This window comes from Coccinella septempunctata, chromosome 4 (genome assembly GCF_907165205.1).
Source record: "Coccinella septempunctata chromosome 4, icCocSept1.1, whole genome shotgun sequence".
Taxonomy (NCBI): domain Eukaryota; kingdom Metazoa; phylum Arthropoda; class Insecta; order Coleoptera; family Coccinellidae; genus Coccinella; species Coccinella septempunctata.
In genome coordinates this window covers 22,253,379-22,280,359 of record NC_058192.1, presented here as the reverse complement: position 1 = coordinate 22,280,359, position 26,981 = coordinate 22,253,379, and the positions used below count along the sequence as shown (strand labels likewise).

General features: G+C 33.5%; 3 protein-coding genes across 3 annotated transcripts; all 3 read right to left on the bottom strand.

The window, feature by feature from the left end:
* Nucleotides 1–543: 543 nt before the first annotated feature.
* Nucleotides 544–3,101, bottom strand: LOC123311150 (endocuticle structural glycoprotein SgAbd-3-like). Its single transcript, XM_044894948.1, has 4 exons — nt 2,970–3,101; nt 2,700–2,869; nt 1,849–2,016; nt 544–878 (listed from the first exon to the last, which is right to left on the bottom strand). The coding sequence occupies exons 1-4, from the start codon at nt 2,979–2,981 to the stop codon at nt 689–691; spliced, it is 540 nt and encodes a 179-aa protein (XP_044750883.1). The 5' UTR covers nt 2,982–3,101; the 3' UTR covers nt 544–688.
* Nucleotides 3,102–7,708: 4,607 nt separating this feature from the next.
* Nucleotides 7,709–11,187, bottom strand: LOC123311151 (larval cuticle protein 1-like). Its single transcript, XM_044894949.1, has 2 exons — nt 10,968–11,187; nt 7,709–8,084 (listed from the first exon to the last, which is right to left on the bottom strand). The coding sequence occupies exons 1-2, from the start codon at nt 11,132–11,134 to the stop codon at nt 7,733–7,735; spliced, it is 519 nt and encodes a 172-aa protein (XP_044750884.1). The 5' UTR covers nt 11,135–11,187; the 3' UTR covers nt 7,709–7,732.
* Nucleotides 11,188–12,111: 924 nt separating this feature from the next.
* LOC123311154 (endocuticle structural glycoprotein SgAbd-4-like) lies at nt 12,112–19,522 on the bottom strand. Its single transcript, XM_044894951.1, has 3 exons — nt 19,367–19,522; nt 15,935–16,053; nt 12,112–12,756 (listed from the first exon to the last, which is right to left on the bottom strand). Exons 1-3 carry the CDS (start codon nt 19,379–19,381, stop codon nt 12,468–12,470), a joined length of 423 nt encoding a protein of 140 aa, XP_044750886.1. The 5' UTR covers nt 19,382–19,522; the 3' UTR covers nt 12,112–12,467.
* Between the last annotated feature and the right edge of the window lie 7,459 nt (nt 19,523–26,981).

The window sequence follows — 26,981 nt, the reverse complement described above, 5'->3', positions numbered from 1 at the left end:
AAGAAGTTTTTTAAGAAGTTTGTCATGCACCGTCTGATAGGGGTTGAGGGTTGTTGAGTTTTTTTACTGCAACCTTAACTTTTTGTTCCAGAAATGGATAGACATTTTGTTGCTGAATAGGTTAGAATTGGTCATTGTTAGGTTGTATAGGTATGAAATGGTGTTATTATCATTTTATTATAGAGAAACGAACACAATTTCTCCCTATTTCTAACAGGAAAAATAAGGTTTCTTATAAGAAACACACAACTGCTCTCTACCTCTCGTCAGCAAAACCACAGCCGTCTAAAGAGCCTTCTTTAGAAGGCTGTGGCAAAAGTCCTGTATTTTACCTGAGAAGTTGCGGAGTTGAGCATTTTTTTATAACAAAGTAAATTCTGAACATATGACTTTCGTCCGTTACTTTTCATTCACTTTGCATATGTACTCATGATGAATGAACCGTTGGTTCATTCTGAATGAACTAATCTTTATAAGTGTAAGTAAGTATTGGTTCTGTTGGAATACGTTGCTTCAAAAGCAAAAAAGAAGTAAGTCAGAATATCTTAAAAATATATATTCATTTTACAGATATATAATAAAAATAATCCATTTAAAATTTTACACATTAAAAAAATGTGGTATGATAACTATGAAAAAAGAATGAGGTACTAGCACGCAATAATAATATTGGTCTTTCTGCTCAGACTCATTGTTCTTCAGAGGATCCTTCTATTTCTTCTTCGGAAGAGACATCTCGAGTAACGACATTTCCTTGGTCGTACTGTTGAGGACTGTTATTGATCTGTTCAAGAGAATTAATTACATTTGGCTGACTTGGGGGAACTGTGGGGATGTGACTTCCCTGAGGTTGATAACCATTTTCATCAGCAGTGTATCTAGGTGGAAATAAAATATAATTTATAGTTGATTAATTATCACTTCATCATTATTCCAGAAACAGATCAGTATTAATAAAACGAGAAATTTTTTTTCGAAATTGAAACTTTGTCCGAAATATTGCTCCAAACTGCTGAGATATTTCAACTTCATGTTTTATCATTTGAACTTTCTATTGCCTTCATCTAATATGGTGGAATTGAGCTAGCTAGCTAATTCTAGCTGCCATTTACTGTAATGAAATACCAATGTTCCGCAGTCCACAGCATTGGAATACTGCTTTAAATAATATCATAAAATAGTTACATAATATGTATTTTTGATAACATTCAATGAAATGTCGATAAAGACAAAGGTGAAAAAAAACATAAAGATGGTCATACAGTTACTTTTCTTAAATGTTAGAAGAATAAATGTTAGAAGGTCAGTGTTAAATGATGTACGTATTTTCTCTGATTTTGCCGAAAAAATTGCTCGAGGTAATTTCAAAAACATGGCGAATTTCGTTCTAATATCCCAAAAATTCATGATTTCAAAGGAGAAACCAAATTTTTCTCATGAAAATATGATTCAGTTTCTAGAAAAATTCTACCCTTGTGTGAAATTAAACATATTCGAGATATTGAATTCACTGAACAGTATTTCAGTCTTCTCGACAAAGCGGATAACTGTCTGAAAATTAATTTCAGGAAAATGTCTTCAATAGTTGAAACAAATATAAGGATGATTTTTTTAGTTAAATCGCCAAGTATTACTGGAAGAGATGCTATAGAATATTTTATGTTTATTAAACCTCGGGGCATAATTTTTTCTAGAAAAATTCAACAAAATTATTTGGCTATTTCATAGGATTAAAGCTGAAGCCTTGCACTCCAAACCAATAAAATGAACAAATTATCAATCGTTCGATATTCTTATATTATGAAATGTCTGAGGAAGAAAGAGTATCCATAATTCATAAAGACTCACTGAATCTGTATCGTCTCTCCATTTGGCGCAACATAGGAGTACCCTCCCGTCAAAACTTGAATGGATTCATTTTGGGCTTCCTGGTTGTCCGCTGAAGATGCAGGAATGTTGTCGGATTTCTTCAGAAAACCATTTTGTTGTACACGGATGCCGTCGCTGGTTTCGAAACTGAAACAAATTTAAATATTTCATTATATAATTGAAATGATCGGATATACATGGAGACATCTGAAAAGAGATGTCACGCTCGATGACACACCTCTCTAGTGATTCAATCCGATATCCAATTATTTGCATTTCGCGAAATCTCACATGTAGGGTGAATGTTCACCTTTTATATTTTGACACACAAGTTTCATCTCATCACAAGAAAAACTTCTCTCATTTATAATTTCACCGTTTCCTATTCTTCGAAGAAAGCATCCATTGGTACTTATTTAAACAAGTACAAGGGTACTTATTCAAAATCCATAATCAAATTTACATGATATTCATTTTTCACCAACTATGAGATTTTTTACTGTAGGTGAACCTTAAGTATTACATCTACCTACATGTGATATCTTAGTAATATTTTGTTTCTGTTTATCCTGATACAAATAAAATACCTTTTTAATTGAAAGCCTTTCGGCCAGATAAAGACCTGTCTAATGGTAAAAATTCCATATTCCCTCAAAGATCAAAATCGTTAAGTTAAAAAATTCAAAAAATATTTCAGATGGACCTAATTGAGTGTAATTTTTCGAATGCTTTGAGAAATTTTAAAATTCGGAGCACGGTGGAACACTCTACATATTTATTCTTTCATCTACTCAGTGATAACTTCGAAAGTAAAAGAGGTTCAATCTTACCTATAGCTGAAGCTACCATCTTCATTAACTTGCTCAGTCTTATTGATTATAGTAGCATTTGCTGATGGTTGAATGGAATATTGTTGTTGGGTATTGGAAAGTTGTTGGCTTGTATTTTCAGGATTCTGGGGCCTTCCAAGGGCAGAAACCACAAAGGTAGACAAGATCAGCTTGAAAAATTATACATTGAGTGAAATATTTCATGAGTGCTATTTTTCGGTAAAATTATAGGAATCAAGAAAAAATGTTATGTTATAAAAGGCTACTTACCCTCAGATACATTTTTTCTGATAAGTAATGAAACTATTGAGATCTTTAATCTTTGAAGTGTTGTTGTCTACTGTTGGTAGGTTACCTGCTTCAAAGTTATATATGTTATTATCAACATACCCGAATACATACGTAGAAGTGTTTGATTGTATTTACATAATTATCATTCCCCTAATGTGCTAACAAATTCAGCCTCATTCATAAAACCATAATCGCCAAATCTCTTTATTTAAACATTGCAATAGCATAGTCTTTTTATTTGTTGAAATTTTTGACATTTTGCAATCTAGCGATGAGTTATGCATTACGATTTACAAGTTTAGAAGTGCAATAAAACAATTGTATGGATCAAAGCAGGAAGAGATCGAACAATTTATGGCCCTCAGTTTATATTTTATAAGCACGCCTTTATCAGAAGTGATGAATATGTGTCGATTGATTGACATGTGACTATTAAGAATTACTCTTATTTACAAGAAGTTTCACTCGGCTGCCCCTGTTTGCAGGGCAAACTGAATTAATCAATAACCTATTATTGAATTGTAATAGGGGAAAGGTGCCCAAGACGATCCCCTTAAGCAAGAATTTACGTAATTCCTTAGTTTCTTCGGGTAGCACAAAAATGAAAACGTCTACTCCTCTTAAAAGTATCCATCTTTCTATTATCCTACTCGAAATAGTCGGTCACAAAAGGTTTTTTGAAATATTCTCGATTTTCCAAAACGTTAGAAAAGGATCATCTTATACACCCTGGTGTTTAAGATGATCCCTGTGGTATGGTTAAGATGATCCCATTCTCTCAATTAGCTCCCATATTTTCAAGAATGAAGTATGTAAAACAAATATCTGTGGAGATCGTAAAATAATTTTATTGGGCATGAAACATTATAAATTATCAAGTGAATAAACAACTAAAATTCACCATATAAGGTGTAATATTACAAAAATTTGAAACGAACATGTAAGTGGTGGTTTCAATGCACCACCGAAAAAATCTAATTTGAGATCCATTAAAATATTCAAAATTTTCTGAAATAAGAAAATAAAGTACGAAATTTCTCTTCCAATTGATCCATACATTCTAAGCTTCATGTCCTTCATATTGTTCACGAGCTCGGTTTCTTGTTCATTAGTGGAAACAGTTTTTCTCACTCCCAGATATTTCACTGCACCACGAGCTATTTTCTTAATTTCTTTAGTCCTTCGTTTCAATGAAATTAGCGACACTGAAAACTCCCTAAACTCGCTCTTTTAATCGGTATTCCATTTTTAATAGCATCAATAGCACTTGACATTGATTCTTTGGACCATCCGTCTCGAATGATTTTTCTTTATTTATTTATTAATATTTACATTTACGCGGCATAATTCCTAACTGAAAAATCCTGTAAAAATTTATGGGTAAATCCTTCTGACGATTATTAGACCCCAGGGATCATCTTGTACACAAGTTGGGGGATCATCTTGCCCCAAGTTCAACTTTTTCATTCAGCATTAGCTATTATATATTATACGAACGTCATTGTCTTCAAGTCGAGAAAAAATCAAAAATAAGCATATAAGGAAGCAACAAATATGAAAATCATTGTTATCAACCATTCACAACGAAAGTAGCATAATCTTAAAGTTAACCTAATTTTAGATTAGGCGGTCACAATTCATATTTTTCTCTGTGAATATCGACTGTTCGCTTGCATTGTACTAAAAAAATGACTGAGGTAGAAGTGTGGTAGAGGCTACGTTATGGCATAGAATTCAACCAGATGGCATTTTCATGAGTCTGTAATCGAAAGGGATCATCTTACCCAAAGGTATCAACCCGTACACCTTTCCCCTAATTTTAGTTAAAAATAACATGGATACAGTATATTAGGATATCTTTTCACGTCCATTCATGTAGTGTTAGGGGCAGGTAATTTGCAACGAAAAAGTTGCCAAAAACAGAATGATATGATTTTCACTAACATGAGTTGTTAACCATGACAGGCACGTCTTACTATTTTAAGTTCAATTATGGATTTTCATCAGGATACTTGTAGTATCTCATATCTCTAGATTTTCATGCTATAGTTCATTTAGATTATTGTGGCTGAATCGACGTTGCTAGAAAGGTACCATTCTGATTGGAGATTAGGTATATCGAAAAACTTTGATATACGTTCTGGAATTTTTTTATTGCGATTCAAGGCATCCACTGCATCGATCATTGCCCTTGTACAAATTTCAATAGTTTATAAGTAAGAATTACTAAGAAATTCATAGATGATTGTATGCAAACGAAATTTGAATGATAGAAATAATTTATACAGGGTGTTTCACGAGTAAACGAACAAACAAAAACCGTGAATATAGGACATTGATCTGAATTCAAAAACATCTCATATATGTGTCTAACATACTCCGTTTCCAATATACAGGGGGTTTTCTAAAATTTCTTGAATTTTCGTAATAGCTTCTGATATTTTTGATCACTTCGACTCAAAATTTATTATCAGGTTGATGTTGTTAATTTCGATGAAACAAAACATTAAAATTTGGCAAAACTCAGGGACTCATTGCGTCTATATTCAAATTCAAACTCATGAAAAACACTCTGTATGTAGTTTTTCATCATAATTCCAATATTTTAGTTATCTGCACATACGATTATCTCAAATTCAATGAATCGGTGGTATGCCCCATCCGTAGATTATTTTTAATGAATTTTTGTTTTGTTGTAAAAGGTCTCTTGAAAAATCAGCCCTGCATACGAATGGATTTGGAAATGTTCAACTGACTTTTTTCGTTCTCTAAATATGGCTTGCTCTTGTTTTTGATATTTATAGCATATCTGGTTATTCAGAATTGTCATTTACATTGATAATAAGCTTCATTATTGATGATGAACAAAGGAAGGAATAAAAAACTACGCTGTCATTAAAAAAATCAATTCTATTATCTTCAGAATGAATCGTCTTTTATAGACAACTTGTACCTCAAGTACTTTTTGGAATTCATTTTCATTTCATGCGCCAGTTTAGTCGATGTAATAATTGAAAATTCGAATATGATTAATGTTTTTTTGAATTCTTCATTGACTCCATTATTGCCATTATTGGATCTATGAAGATTATGGTCTTATTCCTTTTTGTTATTGAAACATTGATCATATTCAAGCAGTATTTCAGGTCCCTTTATCAAGTTAAGTAGTTATAAATTTTCAGAATGCCCCGCAATTTTACCAATAGAGAATATGTAGACAGGGGGAAAGTCCCCAACATTGGCCTGCTTGATCCCCTGATTTGTCAGTCCTCCGTTTCTTTCTTTGAGGTTACTTGAAGACCAAGTTCAATGGAACAGTTGTCCTGACAATGGAACAATTTTAAGATCGAATAAATGCTGCTTGCGACGAAATTCGTAATAAATGTAATGAAATAAAATGAGCTGTTATGAGCCTCATAAAGAGTGTCAAAAATCATTTTGAACACCTACCTGATAGAACTAGTTATCCACAGAAAGACGATTCTGAACGATCTGAAGATCAAGTTTCAGTTAAAAGATTCGAGATAGCGTAGTTTTTCTTTCCATATTTGTGTATTGTCCATTACACAACATTTTGAATGACCGAATATGGTATAATTGTTGAATACATTCAACAGAATATTTGTTGAAGAAAAAATTGCAATTGAAAATTTCTAAATCCATTTTCATGTACTCTATTTATCTATAAAACATGATCCGCAAGTGGGGCAACCCACTGAATCTATTTCGAGACAATCATACATGCAGATAACGAAAATGTTGAAATTATGATGAAAAACTAACTACAAGGTGTTTTTCATGAGTTTGAAGTTGAATAAAGCCTCACTGAGTGCGGTCCTGATTGTTGTCGAATTTTAATGTTCTACTTCATTGAAACTAATAACTTCAACTTAAATATAAATTTTCACTCGAATCGATCTAGAATTCTAGAATTTTAGGAGTAAAAGTCAAACGAAAATTTGAGCAGGTAATTTCAGAAAACCTCCTGTATATCGGAAACGGAGTACCTAAGACACACATATAAGTTGTTTTTGAACTCATCTCAATGCCCTCTATTCACTGTTTTCATTTGTCCTTTTACTCGTGAAACACCCTGTATAAATATGTGGACGAATAAACGAACAAATAGAGCCTATAAATTAAATATGGGAAGTGTTCGAATTGGCTCTGTATTGTCAGAGACAATTATTTTTGATATTATTCTACCAATTCCCAACCCTAAGAGCTCGTTACCGGTTGGTACTTGAAATCAGTAACTAATTTCCACACAAAAATACAACCTTTTTCATTCGTTTTAGTGAATCTGTATTTTAGCAAATTAAATACAAACATTTAAGAAGTTACCATAATTTTATTTTCGTTACGAGTAACGTATAGGGATGTAACGTAGCTACGTTGATAGGATCCAAAATCGTTATGAGCTTTTTGAAAATTTTTATCCGAATTGAGAACGAAATCGAAAAGAAGAGATGAAGCAAAAAGAGAAAAAATAATATAAACACAAAAATTCTTTTTTGTTCGAATTTCCAATTGTCACTTCGTCAGTCTCTAAATCTTCGATTCAATAGTGTCTTAACTGGAATGGGAAGAACCTAATTATAGGAATCGGAATCGATTCTATAGAAAATATCCCTAGATAAAGAGCTTCAATTTTGTCTTGACCGCTTATCGAAAGAGAAGGCATATTTTAGAAGAAGACAAATGAAGAATCGTTTTTGGATTTTCATAAGATATATTTACAATTAGTTCTGAACATTATAAGCATTAGCGGGGTAGTTGAATCCTTGGTTTCCTGGGAAAGCTTGAACTGGTACAACATTAACTTTCTGTTCTGTTACTGGGAAAGATCTGGCTCTGTGGTGTTCGTTGACGTAATTGCCGTACTGAGCCTGCGAGTCAACTCCAGCACTCTTGGGGATGTCATCACTGAAAGCATGGAAGCCAGATCCATCGGCCAAGTATTGAACTTTGATACTTCTTCCCTCTGGTGAGGTATACTCGTAAGAACCGTGAACAACTTCTTCGGAGTTCTTCTCATCGTAGACATTCAAGACACCATCTTCCTGGACCTTGGTACCATCGCCAGACACAAACCTGCGAAAATTGCATATTTAGTACCTAGCCGAACAAGAAGGAATAAAATCTTCGAAAAAAAAAGAAATATATTCGAAGTTAAGAAACCATTATGTTTTTTATATTATCTCCATGCAAAAAAGTGAAACACTAAGGGTTTCTTCATTCTATAATATCATTTGATGCGGAACTATTTCAACTATTTTTCGTCCGCAAACACTTTTCTTCCGTAAACTCTTTTCGTCTGCTATCGACACTATGATACGGCATGTTACATGATTCTTCATTAAATCCGCTAGATTCTAGAAATATTAGTATTCATAATAATCAAGACTGCATAGTGATAATGATATATACATATGTTTATTAGTAACACTCCTTTAAATCTGAGGAAATTGGCAACTTAAGGCGACTAGCTAAAATGTGACTAGTTTTTTCATAGAAGATTTGTGAGGTCGACGAAAAAATGTAATATGCACCTCGGCATACAGCTGTCTCGTCTACTTACAGACTATGGTAAATTTCGTTTTACCTTGAAGTGTTGGGTAGGGGTGCAGCTAAGGGGTTGGAGTACAATCGAAACCCAATTAACGTGTTTCAGAGTTTTAGTTTTGAGTTTTTGGTGGAGAAACTAGGAATTTCATTTTTATCAAGAAATTTTTTTTATTCGTCTGATGACCACAAAATTGAAAAAAAAATTGGTGGGTGTCCGTTTTTCCATTTTTCGTGAGCAATTCAACGATTTGAAAGTTGGATGGGGTTGCGGTTAAGGGGTTGAAGGAAAACACTAAATTTTATTGGCAGGTTGCTAAAAAGTAGGTACTACTTAATACTAGAAACCAGTCTTCTGGGATATTTCAGATAGCGAATGCTGAAACTTTAACATACTGACAAAAGGCCAAATAGCATTACTTCTATTGGCTTTTAACATGTCAAAACCGCAACCACAAACACACTTTTGTCGTCGATATTGCAATTTAACCAATTTTGATCAATACCCTTAATGAATCACCCTACATATTATAGATCTCGGAATAAATAGAAGCAAACAAAAATATTCTGTTTAATTGTTTAAATTTTCAGCGTAAGCCCAGAGCTTCGTTATGCAAATCAATTTCTTTATAAGTAAATAATTGTCAGTGAAGAAGTTTTTCATATTGACAGGGTGTTAATGATCAGCTAATACGGCTAATATAAAGGGGGCGATTCTTGAACCCATTTCGAAAAAAACTTATGAACGAATGTGGTACTCTCGAAACTCTTGAAATACCGGTGGATAAATTTTGAGGAAGAATTTTTTTTATAATTGCAGTTATACGATATGATTGTAGATATCCTCATGAAATCTTCTACATTTGCATTACAGGTCTTCAATTCATCAAGAGACATCTTATGATGTACAAACAACGTTATTATTTCTGTTAAGCCTTCAGTGATTGATGTTTGAAAAAAAATATTTTACAATATTGCTTTCTCTTACAATACAAATCATTTTAGGAATTTTCATTTCTGAGCAGAGATTTTTTCATTTAATTGCAACCAAATCATCGCTATCGCGCTGGAAAAATAAACAACGGGTATCAGAAAAATATTCAAGCGCCAATAATTACCACATTGAAAATTTCATCACCCGGTTTCTTTACGACTTCGTTCATATGATTTTTTTTTAATAGTTCGAAGAATCGCCACCATATATATTAGCATTAGCCTTGCAGAGCTGAGGACAATTCATATTATTCTGGATTTTCAAATATATAATTGAATTCATATCAGGGCCAACTTTCAGAAAATATTAAAATCGATATCTTATCCAGGATTGAAATTGATGATCCTGAGTCTAATTCATAAAGCATGGACTTCCAAATCAATACATATGAAAATATAAAATGTGTGGAAATTTTGGAATCGTCACATAGTTAATTCACAACAGACTAATATGTCTTCTACTCTGTGCTGATATACATAATGAAAAATATAATATAGGGACTACCATTTAAAATGAACCTGACATTAACGTTGAAAATTTCATTTTGAACGCCCAATAGAGCTTTATACAGGGTGAGTCTTCGGCTCGTACAAATATTTCAACAGTAGTTTCTTGAGATCATAAGGAACCCTTTTTTCATACAGCATTTTTTCCGATTCGGCCCTGATAAAAATATATAGCCATTTTAAGTTCTCATAATGAGCTGTGCCAACCCTGGAAAAACAAAATTTCCATCAGAGTAACTAGCTAACTCTGTGACACTACACATCTGTGGATCTTTCAAAAGGAGTTGCATTCGGTCGAAATAACCAATTTTTCGAATTTCACAGATGTTTTTAATTTTTTAACATTTAACAATTTACTACAAACCAGCGTATTATACGAGAAAATATGAAGAAAACTTTCATTTCACAAAACGTTCAAATATTCATTATATAGCGTCCAACATAGTGTCAAGAGTTGGGTTCCTTGCATTTTTGGAATTGTTATGGTACGTGATGGTCATAATATGAAAACTAGAAGACTTGTGTTCGAAAAAGATTCATCAAGTGAATGAAAAACTATATTCCGAAATTCATTTCATTCGATAAAACCGTTTGTGAGACAGAACTAAAAATAAATTTTTTTATGGTTTTCCAACAGCCTGTATCTTAACCAAGCCGATTCATTGAAAATGGGTAAGAAAAAAGCTTTTTTTTTTACTTCAAGAATCTACTGTTAAAATATTTGTTCGTGTCAAAAATTTACCCTGTATAATTATGGAGGCATTTCAGGGCAATCGTTCAGAAAATATGAATATGAATATCTTAGCCAGAATTTAAAGCGATGATCCTAAACAACCATTTGATCATTCTTTACGTGAATTGAGATATATTTGCAACTCCATCGAATCAGTTGAATGATTTTCCATGACTTACCCAAAGTGGAAGTTTCCATCCCCAGTATTATCGAATTCTTCCGATACTATTGGTGTGATTTGTGCTGGGTGGTGAGCATGAGGATGATCGACTTCTGGAAGTGATTGGTCTAGCGGAAGACCAAAAGCAGTGCAAACGCAGGCGATGAAAACGAATACCTTGAACATTATGGCTTTAGTCGGAATGATTCTTGCGAAATGTAATCAAGTTTTCAAAAATTCCCCTTATATAACAGAGAATTCAGCGGGCTATTTTGTCGCTACCTGTTCGATGAAAGTGAATCCTAGCCAAGACATTTACATTTGTCCTTCAAAAGGTTCAACAGCTCATTTATGAGAAAAAAACTGATGATACAGTGACATGATATATATTTTGGAGTGGAAGAAGACCCTCCTTTTGAATTCTAATCATGTATATTCAAATGAGGCTCTTGGAATTGTTCCTATATTAACATCGCTTTCGTATAATATGTTAATTTTTCATATTCGAATGGGAAAAATTATTTGTGGGTTTTATTTATAGCGGAACCCGAGAAATTGTAAAGGAATGACTTTTATTTGAAGATCCGTGAACTCAAAATGTGTCCGGCATATTCCAGAAAAAAATACTGACACTTATATCAAATATTTTGTGTGGTGAGTTGAAATCTTCAATTGAGATAGATAAATAGAAGATTCGTACATAGTTTGCTCTCCCAAAATCGTGACAAGGTAACGAAATATGATATGGCGTTTCTCATACGGAAAATAGTTATCTGAAGCATAAGGAATTGGAAATATTTAGCGTTGGTGTAGGTAAAGGTACCTAGGAAGTTTTCGGGTCAAATGAACCTTTTTTGCCAAAAATGTAAATATGATAAAAATATTTATTAGTTTATGAATGGCTTACCAATTTGCAACCAACAAGACAAGCTCAAGTTCAGAACTCATGAAATCAATATTCTATTAATTTTTATTTTTTGAGTGCCCAAAGATAGAACTACTTTCTCCTTTTCTTTCTTTCTTTGAGTTTGATAGACCTTTTGTCTCAATCTTCATAAATGTTCAACAATTGGACCTTTGTCTGGTGGACAACTTTTTCTTACTCTCTTCCTTAAAAGAGATCAATCAGAGAGAGAATAGATTTTTCAATATACAAAGTAATGTGATGCTCAAGATATTTATTACTTTTAAGTACAAATGCTTCACAAATGTCAATAATCATGCAAACCTTTATACAGTTTCGATGTCAATGATTGAAAAATCTTATCACAGAATGAAGGATAAAGGAGTAACGTTGGACTACATCCAATCATTGACAGCGAACATTATTTCCAAATGGAAAATAAAAAAGAGCGATTTTTCCATCCATCGAAGAAATATGAAGAAGAAGGAAAAAATAATATATACATTAAACACTTTAACATTAAAGTTGAAAAATGGTAAGCTAACGTGTCCATTATGATAGCTAGTCTTCAAATGTCATGAGTCCTGTTGAATTTTCTAGATAGTCGTTGTGGTCTTATTTTCGCCTTCTTCCAGCTCTTTCTGTGGTTGATGGTTGTGAAGCTATCCAGTCCAGAGCTTTCTGAATGTTAGGTGGAATGGGTGGTGGCGTTGGTAGATGGGCCCCTTGTGGTTGAAATCCACCCTCATCGTCAGCAACGTAAACTACGGATATTTGGTTTCCCTCCTTATCAGTATAAGAATAAGAACCTTGTGCTACAACTGCGTCTTCACCATCTGGTCCACCCTTTCCTTTTTTGAGTGTTCCAGTTTCTTGAGCTTTGATTCCGTTCTCTGTTTCATAGCTGAAAGTGTAATGTATTTTGTATCAGATTATATTATAACAGCCATAAAGCCATAAATAGTTATCAGAGGGTGAACTTAAAGAAGAAAACATTTCATCTCGCAGGTTCGGTCAAGTTTGACATTCAAAAATGCGCGATATTAAATGAATTCAGTTAATTTTATCAAGTCAATGAACTCTCGCAGGCAAGTTTCGTCTTGAAATTTGTGAAGCTTCTGTTATCGCTTCTTATGGAAGCCTACAAGGTTTCATTTTCAATATTTGGCAAATTATGTTTGATACCTTATGTAAAGGGTATAGCAGAGTCATTGATTGGGCAGTGATGGAACAGGTAGGTGCAGAAGGGCTTTTTGTGTTCCTTAGGGTCTGTAGTTTTTAGTCGACTATGATTTGGATCGGAATGCATCAAGGCTTTGCCGTTCTTGAGTTTCGCAAAAATAACCGTTCTGTGATAGCGAACCAGCGGGCGGTTCGAAGCCATTTTGACATTGTCATGTCAAAATGCTGTTTTGAGGCAGACCTTCCCATGGTGACTTTTTCCACTGAGATCAACGATAAGGGCCTGAATCTTTGACTGAGAGGAGAAGTGGGGTGACAAACACGCTCATCTGATTTGAACATCTGCGTCTTTTTTCTTTGAGGCTACCTTAAAGCAGTAGGTAACCGAAAAATATCTGGCTCCACCACTCGTTAAATGCCGAAAAGCGTTCGAAAACATACGAAATCGTCTACATCAGTGAATCGCTGCTGATGGCAGTCATCTGATTCGAATAGACCATTCTTCTCCGACCTTCACCATTTTTTATAGCCCTTCGAAACTCGCTTTCCGCACACTGTAAAAAAGCTTCTTTCACACCAAGGGTTTTTACCGTCGGGTTTTCAATTGTTAACCGGATGAAAAATTATTCATCAGATTTTATCCGTAAGGTACGCACATCAAGCTCTCTAATCTCACGGTGATAAGTATTAAGTGCCGCCGAAAGTATCAGCGGATTGATTTTTGGGAATAAAAATAACCTGTACACGTGTGAAAGTTGCCAATAATGGCAACAGTAACAATGATATAAATCATTGTTACTTGGACATCGGGTAAGAACCTAACGGTAAAAACCTAATTGCGTGAAAGGAGCCTTAGGCTTAGTGCTTAGTTACAATGATATAATAGGATCTGGATGAGGTGATTCTGCATGTAATTTTTGCCCACAAATGATTCGATTTCCGAGTTACGAGGTATTATAGTTTTTCTTAACTGTCTTTTCATTTATTGCTCTGAAACCGGCCAAGATATGCCAATTAAATTTGGTGAGCTTGAAGAGGTAATTATTGCGCATTCAAGAATTTTATGTTCATCATTGGCAAGCATAATGAAGGTGATCATGCCAATTGCCAATTTAAAAACAACCAAAAGCCAATGAGATATTTTCAAACTGAAAATCATCTTCGAATTACTTAATTTGGGAGAAAAAAATATTCTGCCTTTTTTCGCATGGGTCGTCATTTTTATGTGAAAAATGAAACTTATCTTAAAGCATATCTTTCTCTTCAATACATTGATTTATGCTTTAGGATATTTTATTTTTCCTTAAAAATAGCACATAAGAATATCAGGAGATAGAGATCATTACGCGTATAAGCGTCAATGGTGACAAAAATGCGCATCTCTTAGGAAATATCCACCAAAATCAATCCGCCTATACTGACTGATTTCAGAGCAATAAATAAAAAGCCAGTTTTCAAGAAAATCTCCAACTAAATACCGTTATCTCGAAAAACGAAGCGGGCAAAAGTTAAGAGTATATAGGAAATTATCATTCTTATTTTCATGCAGAATATCTACCATGAGTTTGTCGCATATTGGAAAAATCTATTATGCCCAAAATATCGAAAACGGAAAATATTTTTGGCTCAAAGTTATCTATTTTCATGTAGAAACCAGAAAATTGATGAAATATACAGGTTGCTATTGACAAAATAAATTTCGTTCTCCCAGTAAATTTATTTATTTCTTCAGAAATACGGGATACAAACAGAACATCCTATATTATCGGCAATGTTTTTAAGTGAATTTAATCAAGGTGCTCAGCAAATATGTGGAAGAGTGAATTTAGAGATATTTCTTTTGAAAACGAAGTATTTGGAATTTTTTCTTTGCCTTGAATTTTCAATAACTTTCGTTTTATTGACGATACGACAACGTCAGTGGTCTGCTGATTGAATTTTTTTTTAAGATGTGTGAAATGGTATTTATTGTGGAATATAACCGAGATATTTCAAATTGAAATTCACGAGACATAGAAAATAAGCAAAAGATTATCAACTATATCTATGCTTCAGAAGGCTTATACAGATAGCTTCTCCATCCTGCCATTTGAATTTCTGTCATTGAAGTCTATATGTGAAGAAACATGGTAGGTAAAGTTAAACAATCAATAATCTGCAGGGTGATTAATAAATATTGGGACATAGGCTAAGGCCAGATTGTTTGGACCAAAATATGGCGATAGGACCAAATATACCTCAATAAAATATTGCTGTGGAAAAAGATAGAGGGCGTTAGAGTTGAATTTTTTTGTTGGTTTTTTGCTTATAATTTCACTGTATATTTTTTCATCCGTTTTTAAGGAAAACACAATTGAACTGTTCAGAGCATCGGAAAGGAATTTGAAGTAACGATTTATTTATTTTATTTATTTATTTCGACGATAAAGCATAATTAAAAACAATGTAACATAAAAAGAATAAACTTAAATTAAATGTTCTACGTGGCCTCCTGCGACTTCTATGCCTTTTCTAATTCTTTTAATAAAGGACTTTCGAACTTCGAAGAAAATATTATTCTGTCCCCTTATAAAAAATTCAACTTTAACGCTCTCTATCTTTTTCCACAGCAATATTTTATTGAGGTATATTTGGTCCTATCCCCATATTTTGGTCCAGAGAATCTGCCCTTAGCCTATGTCCCAATAGTTATTAATCACCCTGTATAGCACGCCATAAAAAAATCTGCTTATTCTTTGATTCATTCGACATGTTTTTTTCATACAGGTACTGAATAACCTGTTGTGAAATGGAATCTTTTCTGTTGCCTGAATAGAAATAAAAATCATGGAAAAACTGCGGACTGGTTATGATATTGAATGAAAACTGGGTTCACTCAAAAGTTTGGCATTGTTACTCACCTCCACTCATACCCTCCTTCGGGAGAAATTTCATTTGTTTGACTTATTATCTTTATTTCTTTGTCGGGTCCTTGTGGTCTTCCATAGACGACTACTACCAATAAGGTAAATAAATAAATCTGAAAAAAAAATTATACTTCATTTGGTTGTGTAATATCCAAGTTCCGGGATCAATAGTTTAAAACTATCGGATGTTGGCATTTGAGAAAAATAGCTAATTGTTCTGACAGTACCCATACTTAGTGATAATCCAACATTGTTCCAATTACAATTAATAAAGGAAAATAATGGAAATCAGAGATGAAAGACACTATTGTCATTGTCACTCAAATGAATCTTATGCGATCTCATGTTACTATGTTAGTTGAAAGGTATTTTGAAGACGTATTTATTTATTCAACAATAAGAATAAGTCGTACTGCCAGAGGCTAATATTTTTCCTCTCTAATATCAGTTTGAAAACACTATAGAGAATAATATGAACAGCTACTCATTTTCTGGTATTTATCGTATATTTTCATGGCAATAAGTTCCAATCATTCGTGTAGTCTTCAATAATTAAGTATCGAGTCTCATTATTCAGAATGATTAATATTTTGCCAATTATCTATGAAAATTTGTGCTTCAAGTGCAAGATTACTGGCTAAATTATCCAGGTAATTTTTATTTTGATGATCAATAGACATGGAAGATAATTACTTCCAATAACATAAACAATAGATAAATTTTACATCTCTGAATGTGGGTAATATGAAATTCACTTTTGGTTTGAACTGAAATTATTATAACCAATGACGATGAGCACGTTGTATGTCTGAATTTACCCGGAGTTAGTTATTCTTTTTTATAACAATTATAAGATATACTATTTCTAACATCTCCTCTTATTAAGATCGAGGTATGAAATGTAAGAAACTGTGCAATTGAAATAGTGTTGCGGAATTCAAACTTTCGACTTCGAAGAAAGTGGAGGGTCTTACGGAGTAGTTTTAAAATGTTTTTTTTTCTTGGTTTCAACTAGAAGTTTTCGATAGATAAGATAATTCTTTTTTCACCTATCAAAGAACAAAATTTTTATATATTTCACAAAAACATGTCGATCAAGAGATCCAATACCTATAATCCTATAAAGTTTGAAACGTCCTTCAGAAAACAGCCATTACTTGAAATTTGCGGACAGTGTCTGACAAACTCCTATGTCAATGGACGAGTTCAGAAGCGCTTGCCAACCATGTGAATATAAGATAAAACACTTACAATGGAAACGTCTTTTTTTTAGATCCTATTTGCTCCATCCGGTTACCTCAATCATTCAACAATCCTTGGAAAAACGCTGGCTATCAATTCCAAGTAATGATATAAAATTTAGATAGTATTTCAAAGAAAACAGTTGACCTTATTTGGTAGTTGTTTCTGGATTTGTTCTCACATTTATGGTTTCTTCATGAAACACCTGAACTATTAGAGCGTTCCGTGGTAACTTTATTAACCTACGTTTATATTTTGTTTCTAAACGTAATTCTTAGCTTGTGATGTACCATTTTCCAGGTGAACTGTCAATTTAGCCTTTTGGATTGTTGCAATCAAATTATCCACAAATTATAAAGATGGTTTTTACGGACGTGTTGAAAGCATTTATTATTGAATCCTACCTCAAAATTGGGGAGAAAATAGAAGGAGAGTGGAAATATTATTAAATATTCCAGCAACTTCATAGACGTATCCCAATGTTGCTATAGATAATTATCAATCTTTCCAAGGTACTGTTTCGGGATGTGTTCACATTTTCCGTGAAACAGGTATGTTCAAACCAAAAAGGAAGTGGTCGACCAAAGAAGAAAAACCCCAGAGTTATTCAGTAATGTTCAAAATATTATGACAGAACCTCCAAGAACCTGTGTTTGGGTTTCATCTCAACTGGCTGGAGTCTCCTCTACCATATGCCATATGATTTCGAAAAAAAAATCAATTCGTCTCTATGAAAATTGACATGAAAAGGTTGATTATCTAGAAATGCAGCATCAAACAAACTTGGAGTTTGGTACCTATGTATCAGTCAAAGGCAAATTGTTGGACCTATTATATTTTCTTTGATGGAACTCAAACAGCAAAACGTTATGAAAGAGAAATTATCAAGCATTTTTATAGCTTAATTGAATTTTGATGAATTGTCCAATAGTTATTTTCAACAGTAGAAACCTAGCTATTCTAAAAAATGTTTTTCAGGTTTGGCTCTTCAGCCCTGAATTTTCTCCATGGTCGTGTTATCTTACACTGTCTGATTTTTTTTAAGGTCTCATTTGAAGAATTCTAATTTCCAAATACCTACACTAGGATCATTGATGGAATGCATCAAATTATCAATAATTTTTTCATTTTCTATAATGTTTCGTATATGTCAGAAGATGTGAGGATGTGTTAGGAACAAAGAAGAGGACACTTCTAGTTAACTAATTGCAAAGGACACTGAATCCTGAAACTCATTCTAATGAATATAATGTTTGTAAAGTTTAGTTGTGGATTTTCATTAAGTACTTATTGACCACATCAATTCAATATTTATAGAGAATTAAACAAATTGTGGTTCGTACTGCGAATTATTTATGAATAAATCACAGTAATATGTGACTGAAATAGAAAGAACCCACTTCACAAAATTGTGAGCACAAAAAACACAGTAACTAGATTCATTCAAAATTATGAACTTCGGTCAATAATTTTTTGGATTCTTGTGACTCAATTAAAGAAATGAGTTATTTTTTTTTTAAAGTGCCTTTCAAACCAAATGACGATATTAATGTCATATTGTAAACATTAGGGGTATATGAAGTAATTCAAGGTTCAAAAGACATACGTTCAGTCACACAACATCAACCTTCAAAATTTCATAGCCTATTTGACGACGAGTTTTTTACAACACACATTATCAACTTGACACTTCAGTAGTTAAGTAGTTATTCTGTGACGAAACCATAACTGTTGAGCACTAAACACAGAGAATGATGTCAAAAAACCTGCTATGAAAACACAATATGAATTTTCTATGCTTGGATTTTATAGCCAGCGCTAATCCAAGGATTTTTTAATGATTGAGTCAACCAAAAGGCACAAATAAAATTTCAAGAATGTACGTTTCCATTGCAAGTGTTTTTCCGAGCTGACAAGCCTTTCTGAACTCGTCCGTTACATACCCACACATTGTGACTTATATGAATTTTTTTTTATTGAATTCCACTAATTTTCCATATATTACCCAATAAATTCCAGAAATATATTAATGTTATCACTTCTTGTAAGATAACTTCGGACTCTTAAAGAATTAGTGTGAGAATAAGGGTTGCCCGTAATTAAGAGTTTGGATGAAAACAGTCTTAAAGACAGAGATTCTGTTGGAGGGGCAATCGTATCGGAAAATATCGAATCACGACTTACCCTAAATCCCTTCATGATTGAAGTTCACTTTTAACAACTGCACCACCGTTGATAATGACTTCTTCTATTTATACTTCAGTATTTATCGAAGATGTACAGAATCATTATCCGTCCCCCTACATCTTCACAAAGTCGCGCTTATTTCATCATTGAATTTCGATTTGACCAGATATCATTACATCAAATTACATACTTACAACTAGTCGACCTATTGAATTGGACGAGTGTAATAACAATACGCAGTATATTGTGCATTTTTATGCATTTTATGAATGTCTAATGCTTTGTGAGAATTGTGCATCGAGGACAGTGGTGTATCTTGGAAATAGCACCTACTCCGACCAATTCAATGATTTTTTATGATTCCTCTTCATTTTTATAGTTTTGGTACTCAATTTTTTCATACTTGAACGTCAGCGTTAAGTATCATTATCTTTAAAACTTGAACTTGAACAGAAAATTCTCTTTTCGGAGTTAAAGGCATATGAAATATGTTTTTTCAATATTTCAGGGAATGCCATTGAAACTGAGTTTCTTATGAGACATACTGATACAAAGCCATGTGCATAATTTTGAGAAATTCCAGAAAAATCTCAAAAAAATTTAATTTTTTAATTTGTATGTAGTGAAAGGCTAGACTTGATCAGATCTATAGAAAATTGCGACAAAGCTCTAACTCACGTCAGTGGTTTTCATATTTTCACTCCTACTGTCTGAAAAAAAAATTCCCCTTATAGACTATAAACTATATTCTCTTAAGTATTATGGAAGCTACTTTTTGTTTCGAGAGTCCAGTTCGAATATAATAATTTCGTTTGCTGATTGAATTTACACCAGTGTTGACTATTCAAAAGGAGATGTAGATAAACTACACCTCTTCTACACAGTGTAGTTTATCTACACATAGGTGTAGATAAACTACACTCTACACTGGTGTAAATCAAATCGAGTGTAGAAAAGTGCTACACTTTTTATGCAAACGAAAGGACCTAATATGTATCAATAGGGTGTAGTTCACGTTTTTGCCAATAGCCGCGCTGGCGAGCACGGGATGGCGAAATTTTGATTTAAACTAGTTGAAGTTGGCTGAATGAACTATCTTCCTGGTGACAGATGATTAGAATAATACTATTATTGTCGATTTTTGATAAGAGAACAAACTATGACCATGGTGAAATGTTGAAGCGTGTGCTAGTGTAAAAGTGTTTTGGCATCGGAAAGAAAAGGAGAAGAGATGAAATTTCAGAGTGCATTTTTGAGAGAAAATTGGAAAAAACCCTACCTCAAGAATCGACTCGGAATCAATTTGTGTGTCAAGAGCACTTTTGCGATGAAGATATCAAAAAGATGATGGATTCATTATAAACGAAATAGAAATTGTCATCCCTCGTGAGAAGTGGATTCTTCTGAATAAGAATATCTAACCAATGAAACTACATGGTTCAGAAGTGGATATTCATGAAGAATTTTGTTGGCATAACAAAATATATGGTTTATTACGGTTCTCAGCTGTTGGAAACAGAATCTACTGTAATAAGTGATGAATCTGAAATTGCTATATTTTGTTATCTTAATAAGTTCTACTCCTCACTGCGAATGTTGTGAGGATTACAGTAAACCATAGACATAGAGACATGGACTGAGCAATGTCAGCATGAAATTGGCTTTTTTATAGAAACAGAGAAATGATTGTCGGGCATTTACCTGACTCGTTTTTGTTCCCATGGAGTTGAGTTGGACCAATCAAAATTCTAGAAAAAGACAACTGCAGCATGCCCGATGTTCAGTTTCTCTCTGTCACTTTTTTTGACCTTATTTCATGCATAGATGGAAAGGGAAGGCACAGTCCATGTCTATATGTCTATGCAGTAAACCAACTAACATACCTGTTTTCAGAAAAACAATGATTAATAAACGTAGGTAAACGATAGTTCTGATTTTGAAGTACTATCCTGGAAATCTCTCTGTCAACTCAGCTTGTTGCTGTGCAAGAGTAGGATATAAAAAAAATCTTCTTCGGTTTTTAAGGATATTATTCGATTCGCATCAATCAAATATCAGTTCCTTACTACTAAATGCTATTTTCGTTTCAAGTATGAATGATGTTTCCTTAGGAGTTTAAGGATTTGGCTAGTTCTTTCGAATGAGTTTTTGTCGAGCCCAGGGAAGTAATGATTATCAACCAATATAGAGACCGAGATCCTGGACAAAAAAAGTCTAATTTTCGTTGTGAAATCATTGATTCATTGACAACTATGATATATCTTCTGATAAAAGCTAGAACATTAGAAATTATCATGCAAAGATTTTTATTTACATTGGAATGTAATTTTTTCCTGAATAAATGGAAAAAGTCACATGTATATATGTATAGATCATAATTTCAAGAAAAAAATATATTATGAGTGCTCATAACTCGATTGAAAATGAGTCGATCAAGCTTTTTGAATCTGGGCATTAAGTTTACAAAAACAAAAATATTCACCCTTGTGTTTTGATATATTTCTTCCTTGTTTTGTTGAGGTTATTATATATTATAATACATTCACTTAATTAAATTTTTTGTAAGTCCTGCGCATTCGCCATTTTGTTGTTTTGGATTTAGATAGATCAATTGTTCTGTTTTATTTGTACTGTACAATGAACATCCCATTTATTCTGTTGCTATGGTGAACTGAAGAACTGAATTATATTACAACAGCAGAATCGTCATTTGAGCGAAGCTAGCTAAAATAATATCACCTGCTTGATAGGGTAATCAACGCTGGATTAGTGGATACACATCGATTTGTTTAATCGGTAATTCAGTCATTAGCCTGCCTGATATTATTCTGGCATCTTGCAATTATGGCCTTTATACTTCCACTTAATGACGACTGCTACCTACTTCTTTGATATATTCATTAATAAAAAGTTTCACTAATTTCATACTTTAGTTTATTCAACTATTCGGCATCGACAACTTACGTCATTAGCCGAATTTCATACTTTGAATCGAATAATTTTCGTTTCCGGCAATGAAATTGTGAGTCACAGAAATTTTGTTACCTACTTTTTGGTAGCCAACTTCTTTCAATAACATAATCTTTGAAAGTATTTCATTGCGAAAATAAAATTTCCTGAAAAACACTGAACGTTAATTTCCTTGCCTTACGTTCAATAACCATTTCTTATTTTTGAAGGATTTGTTCGACAAATATCTTTTTCCATGTATTTCTTATAATATTTGACGATTGTGGAGTTTTCATTCATGTGGAACCATCAAGATAATAAACTGCAACACTGTCAGGATACAAAATGGCCCAACTCACTTTTCGAAAAAATCATAAAATGTCAGTTCCTCCTATAGTTGGGAAGCCGAAGAGTGAACATTCTCGAGCGCTCTGGCTTTTTTTCTTATTTTGAAACTAATGATTCAAGAATAACGGAAAAAATATAATCTGACAGTTTCAGCAAGACGAAACAATAAAAATTGGCCATAAAGGTCACAAAAATCAGTTTTTTTTTAATTACCTTCTCTCCTGGTCTTCAAATTGGTTTCATCATGAAAGTTGTAGAACATAACATTTTCTACAAATTTTGCACGAAGCAATTTTTTCTACGTTTGAACGTTTTTGAGATATATGGCGATCAATGTGCATTAGACTGGGTTTCTACATTGACCTTGGCCTTTCGCATGTGTGGCTAAGCTCCTCGGCCTTATCGCCCTCTAACTCGAAACCGGTTAGAAATATGTAAAATTGTTCAGACAAAAGTTTTATAAGATTTTATTATCTATACAGAAACGATTAGAGGTAGAGGAAGAGGGATATTTCGAAAAAGTTCTTTGTAATCAACTTCAAACTCAGATTAAGAAAACCCCCCTGATTAGTGTCAGATTAATGGATCAATAGGTCAGCTACACCGAGATTGACCATCTGTATGAAAATCTGACACGCTCGAGTATATACAACTAACGTTTTTTTTTGCATTTGCTGTGACCTTGTGTCACGTCCGAATTGTCAGTCCCTTGAAAAGTAGCTTCGTTTGGGGGTCCAATTAACATATCCTCTAAAAATGTGACAAGCTCGAATTTTTTTTACCATTTTCAACTCTTCCGAACGGCCAGCCCCACCACGCAAACTGTCAGGTACACGTAGGGCATATACCGTTCCTTAATCTGACATGCTCGAGTATTTACACATGACGATTTTTTTACATCTTTGAGAACCTGCAGACGCTTTCCCCACCGTTGAAAGTGCATACATCATAGAACCTTTTATTCCTCTTAAAACCTAATCTTCAAAATCCACTAGTTCTCACGACGCTCGAGTAAAACAGGAAAACAGGCATGCCTATTTTCAAGCTGGTGCAACCGAAGGCCTCAACTTGTTTGCTTGTCTTATGCCACCCAAAGAACCGCATAATTTCCAAGAGATCACTCTTCAAATCTTCCGTGCCTTTCACGAAACTGCACAAAATATGAACCTAGTAAGATGTATGTGGTTATTAATTTTTTATAGTAGATTTCCAAACAGATTATAAGGTAGATATGTGGATTGATCAGTCGATACCAATCTTCATGTAAAAAAAGTGACGGTGACTTTATAATTGGGGTAGTAAAATTCTGATTATCACATTGGATTAGATGTTTCAACGTGTAATTTGAATGAATTCCAAAGATCGTATTATCTATTCGCATATTTTTCTTCAATTGCTCTTCTCATAAGTTTTTAATCTCTTGTATATGTTCGAAGCAACGCCGCTGAAAGAAGGGAACACATTTTTACAGTAGCCACAATTATAAATGTTGGGATTATGTTAATATTTGAAGGGATCATTTGAATGATTAGATTGTAGAGAGCTATCGTGTGGGTGTGGGAAGATGTAAGAAAAATTGAATAATGTCAACCGATAGTTGATCGCTTCAGGATAGACGTGGCCATGTGCTTATTTGTGTACGTTCATGAAGGATTAAATAATGGGTAAACTTCGACAAGATAAAAACGTGCGCTTCTTGATATACTCGGTATTCGCATGTAAGTTTTCTGAGTTATTTGAGGGGCTCAAAGCTGAAGTGAACCAAGTCCATTCAGCGTAGTTTTGAGATGAATGGCTTAGAAGTTGTTTATCACCAATTAATTCAAAAGTATCTTCTTTATTTATTATTATTCTTATGTAAGTATATGCTTACATTCTAACCTTTTAAAATCTGAAGAAGTCACTTTTGAATTAATGGGTGATAAACAACTTCTAAGCCATTCATCTCAAAACTAGGCTGAATGGACTTGGTTCACTTCAGCTCTGAACCAGTCATTTATAGTTGTCGAAAAATATATAATTCAGTTTCTAGTTCAATATAGCTCAAAATAAAAACTTTGATTGAACTGCACTTTCAAGAAAGGTTATAGGATTAATAAATCCCAAAGGAATTGAATCATGCGAACGACATTCACAGTCTAGGAAACGCAGTGGATAAATTTAAGGGCATTGCGAGATAGTTATCGATCGGCTCATTGTGCAATTTGCCAACTTTTGTTTAAATGATACACGAATCGAAAGTAATTGAAATGTGAAGGATAAATAATGCATCTTCCACAAATTACAGACTGCAACTGATGCAAAAATAAATCTCTTTTCAATGAACAATCATTATAATGCAATGAGCGGCAAAAAACTCAGACTCGGCGTGATCAACGACTCGAATTTCCGAAATGATTTAATTTCAACGTGAAATGCAGTCCCACTCAGAAATCACGAATATTTCCTTTTTTTTTCCAACCAAGGAAAATTATATATGAACTTACTTCAAGACCACGCTTTCAAACCAACAGATCTCTGATTGAGACAAACGTAGTTCCTATTCAAATTGGCCGAACAACTCATCCACTGGAGGCATGTAAATGAAGGCTTTGCATCCTACTTAATACTTCATTCATGTTATAAAAGCACTCGGTTGACCATGAAATAATTTCAATGAGTTTTTGTAACTAGAGTAAGGTTGGCACAAGAGAGAAGACACAGTATCAGGAAGTGCTATTTAGAATTGTGGGGCGCTAATTGAATTGAAATAACAACAACAATATTTCAATATCTACAATATATCAGACAGTATCGAACATATATTCAATGTAAGTAAATTTATATTATGTTTCATCTGAATCTAAGCAACTTATAAGTATTTCATTGAATTGATGTGGCCGATACTTGACGAATATCCATAACTGAACTTAAAACAGATTCGCTATTACAGTAGCACCTTCAGGTGGGTCAAGATAAACTGTTTACCTTCATTCACCTGAAGATGCATGTCGTGGTTTGAAAACTCATTTTGTGAAAATGGTATAATCTGTTTTGAGTTCACTTGCATTTTAGATTAATGTTTCCAAAATTCGAAGTATTTGTGGTTGAAGAGGATGACAATGAAAAATTTCCTTCTAGTAGGAGAGCCAAAGAGGTGGTGGCAAATGAGGAAAATTTGTAATTATAATTTGGAAAATTAACACTACAGTATTGACACAGTAAGTACTTCATTATGCGAAAAAGAATTTAGAATATAACGGGGAACGGACATCATTTTTCAAAATTTCAAAATCAAATGAGCTTACTTGAGCTCGCATCGAAAAATTGTATGTAGTTTCCATTCTGTATGATGAATTGAGGAGAATAAAGATTATTATTAATGGGGTGAACGAACGTAAAATTCAACTTTGCATGTCGTTGCAGCCAAAATTACTTTCTTGTCAAAATGTTTGCAACATATCTACAGCAATCATCTGATGAAAATATCAGATATGTATTCCTTTGTATTACTTTGATTCACCAAAATGATTCTTCTGTTCGTCGATGGACTCAATCTGATTTTTTGCATTCAACCTGTAGCCAAAGTAGATAACCAACATTAACTCTTCTCTTGTAACTGCATATTATGTGCAAAAAATTGAATTTTCCTCCGTAACAAAAATAAATATATTTAAAAACTTATCTCCTGTTCTTTCCATGCAAATAACTAGATAAGGAATCCCTTCAATCAGTTTGTATAAACGTTAACTATGTTCATCACAGAGGAAGGAATTCATTTATTTTCTGAAGTAAATTCACATTGTGAGAAATACGTGATAACTGAGACTTTTACGTAGAACGGACAATGTAGCGCTGATTTAAAATCCAAAAATAGTTTGGCAAGCACAGATTACAGAGTAGAAGTAGTAGTGTAGTGTTTGGCAAGTGACATAAGTCATAACCTCACATTATCGTACTATACATTGTGGAATGTGTCAAATTTCCATGGAAAACCGAGTGCTTTCATGAAAGTGAAAGGTGTATAATTTTTGATCACCTTGCCTTTTCGAAATGAAAACGACTCAGTTTTAAAAGTACCTACCTATGTTATTTTCCAGTTACCAGAAAAACCGATTACTCATCGTAGTTATTGCGGTCTGAATGCAGATATCAGCAAAACTGTCGAATTCGAAGTTTGGGATATAGGAAAACCGAGGAATGTTTTGTTGTAAATATGCTTGGTTAGGTCGATTTTTATTTTAACTTCCGCGTTTTATGTGTGAAAATGTTCTACAGAGTATACCTAATTTGTGATATGACGTAGGTAATCGGAAATTTTGTTTGCCCAATTTTT

Coding starts and splice junctions, on each gene's coding strand:
- LOC123311150 (XM_044894948.1), bottom strand. Junction 2,017..2,699: donor GATGGTAGCTTCAGCTATAG/GTAAGATTGAAC, acceptor AATTTGTTTCAG/TTTCGAAACCAGCGACGGCA. Junction 879..1,848: donor GGAGAGACGATACAGATTCA/GTGAGTCTTTAT, acceptor ATTTCCACCTAG/ATACACTGCTGATGAAAATG.
- LOC123311151 (XM_044894949.1), bottom strand. CDS start 11,134: ATGTTCAAGGTATTCGTTTTCATCGCCTGCGTTTGCACTGCTTTTGGT. Junction 8,085..10,967: donor GATGGAAACTTCCACTTTGG/GTAAGTCATGGA, acceptor CAATTTTCGCAG/GTTTGTGTCTGGCGATGGTA.
- LOC123311154 (XM_044894951.1), bottom strand. Junction 12,757..15,934: donor GAAGGAGGGTATGAGTGGAG/GTGAGTAACAAT, acceptor TTACACTTTCAG/CTATGAAACAGAGAACGGAA.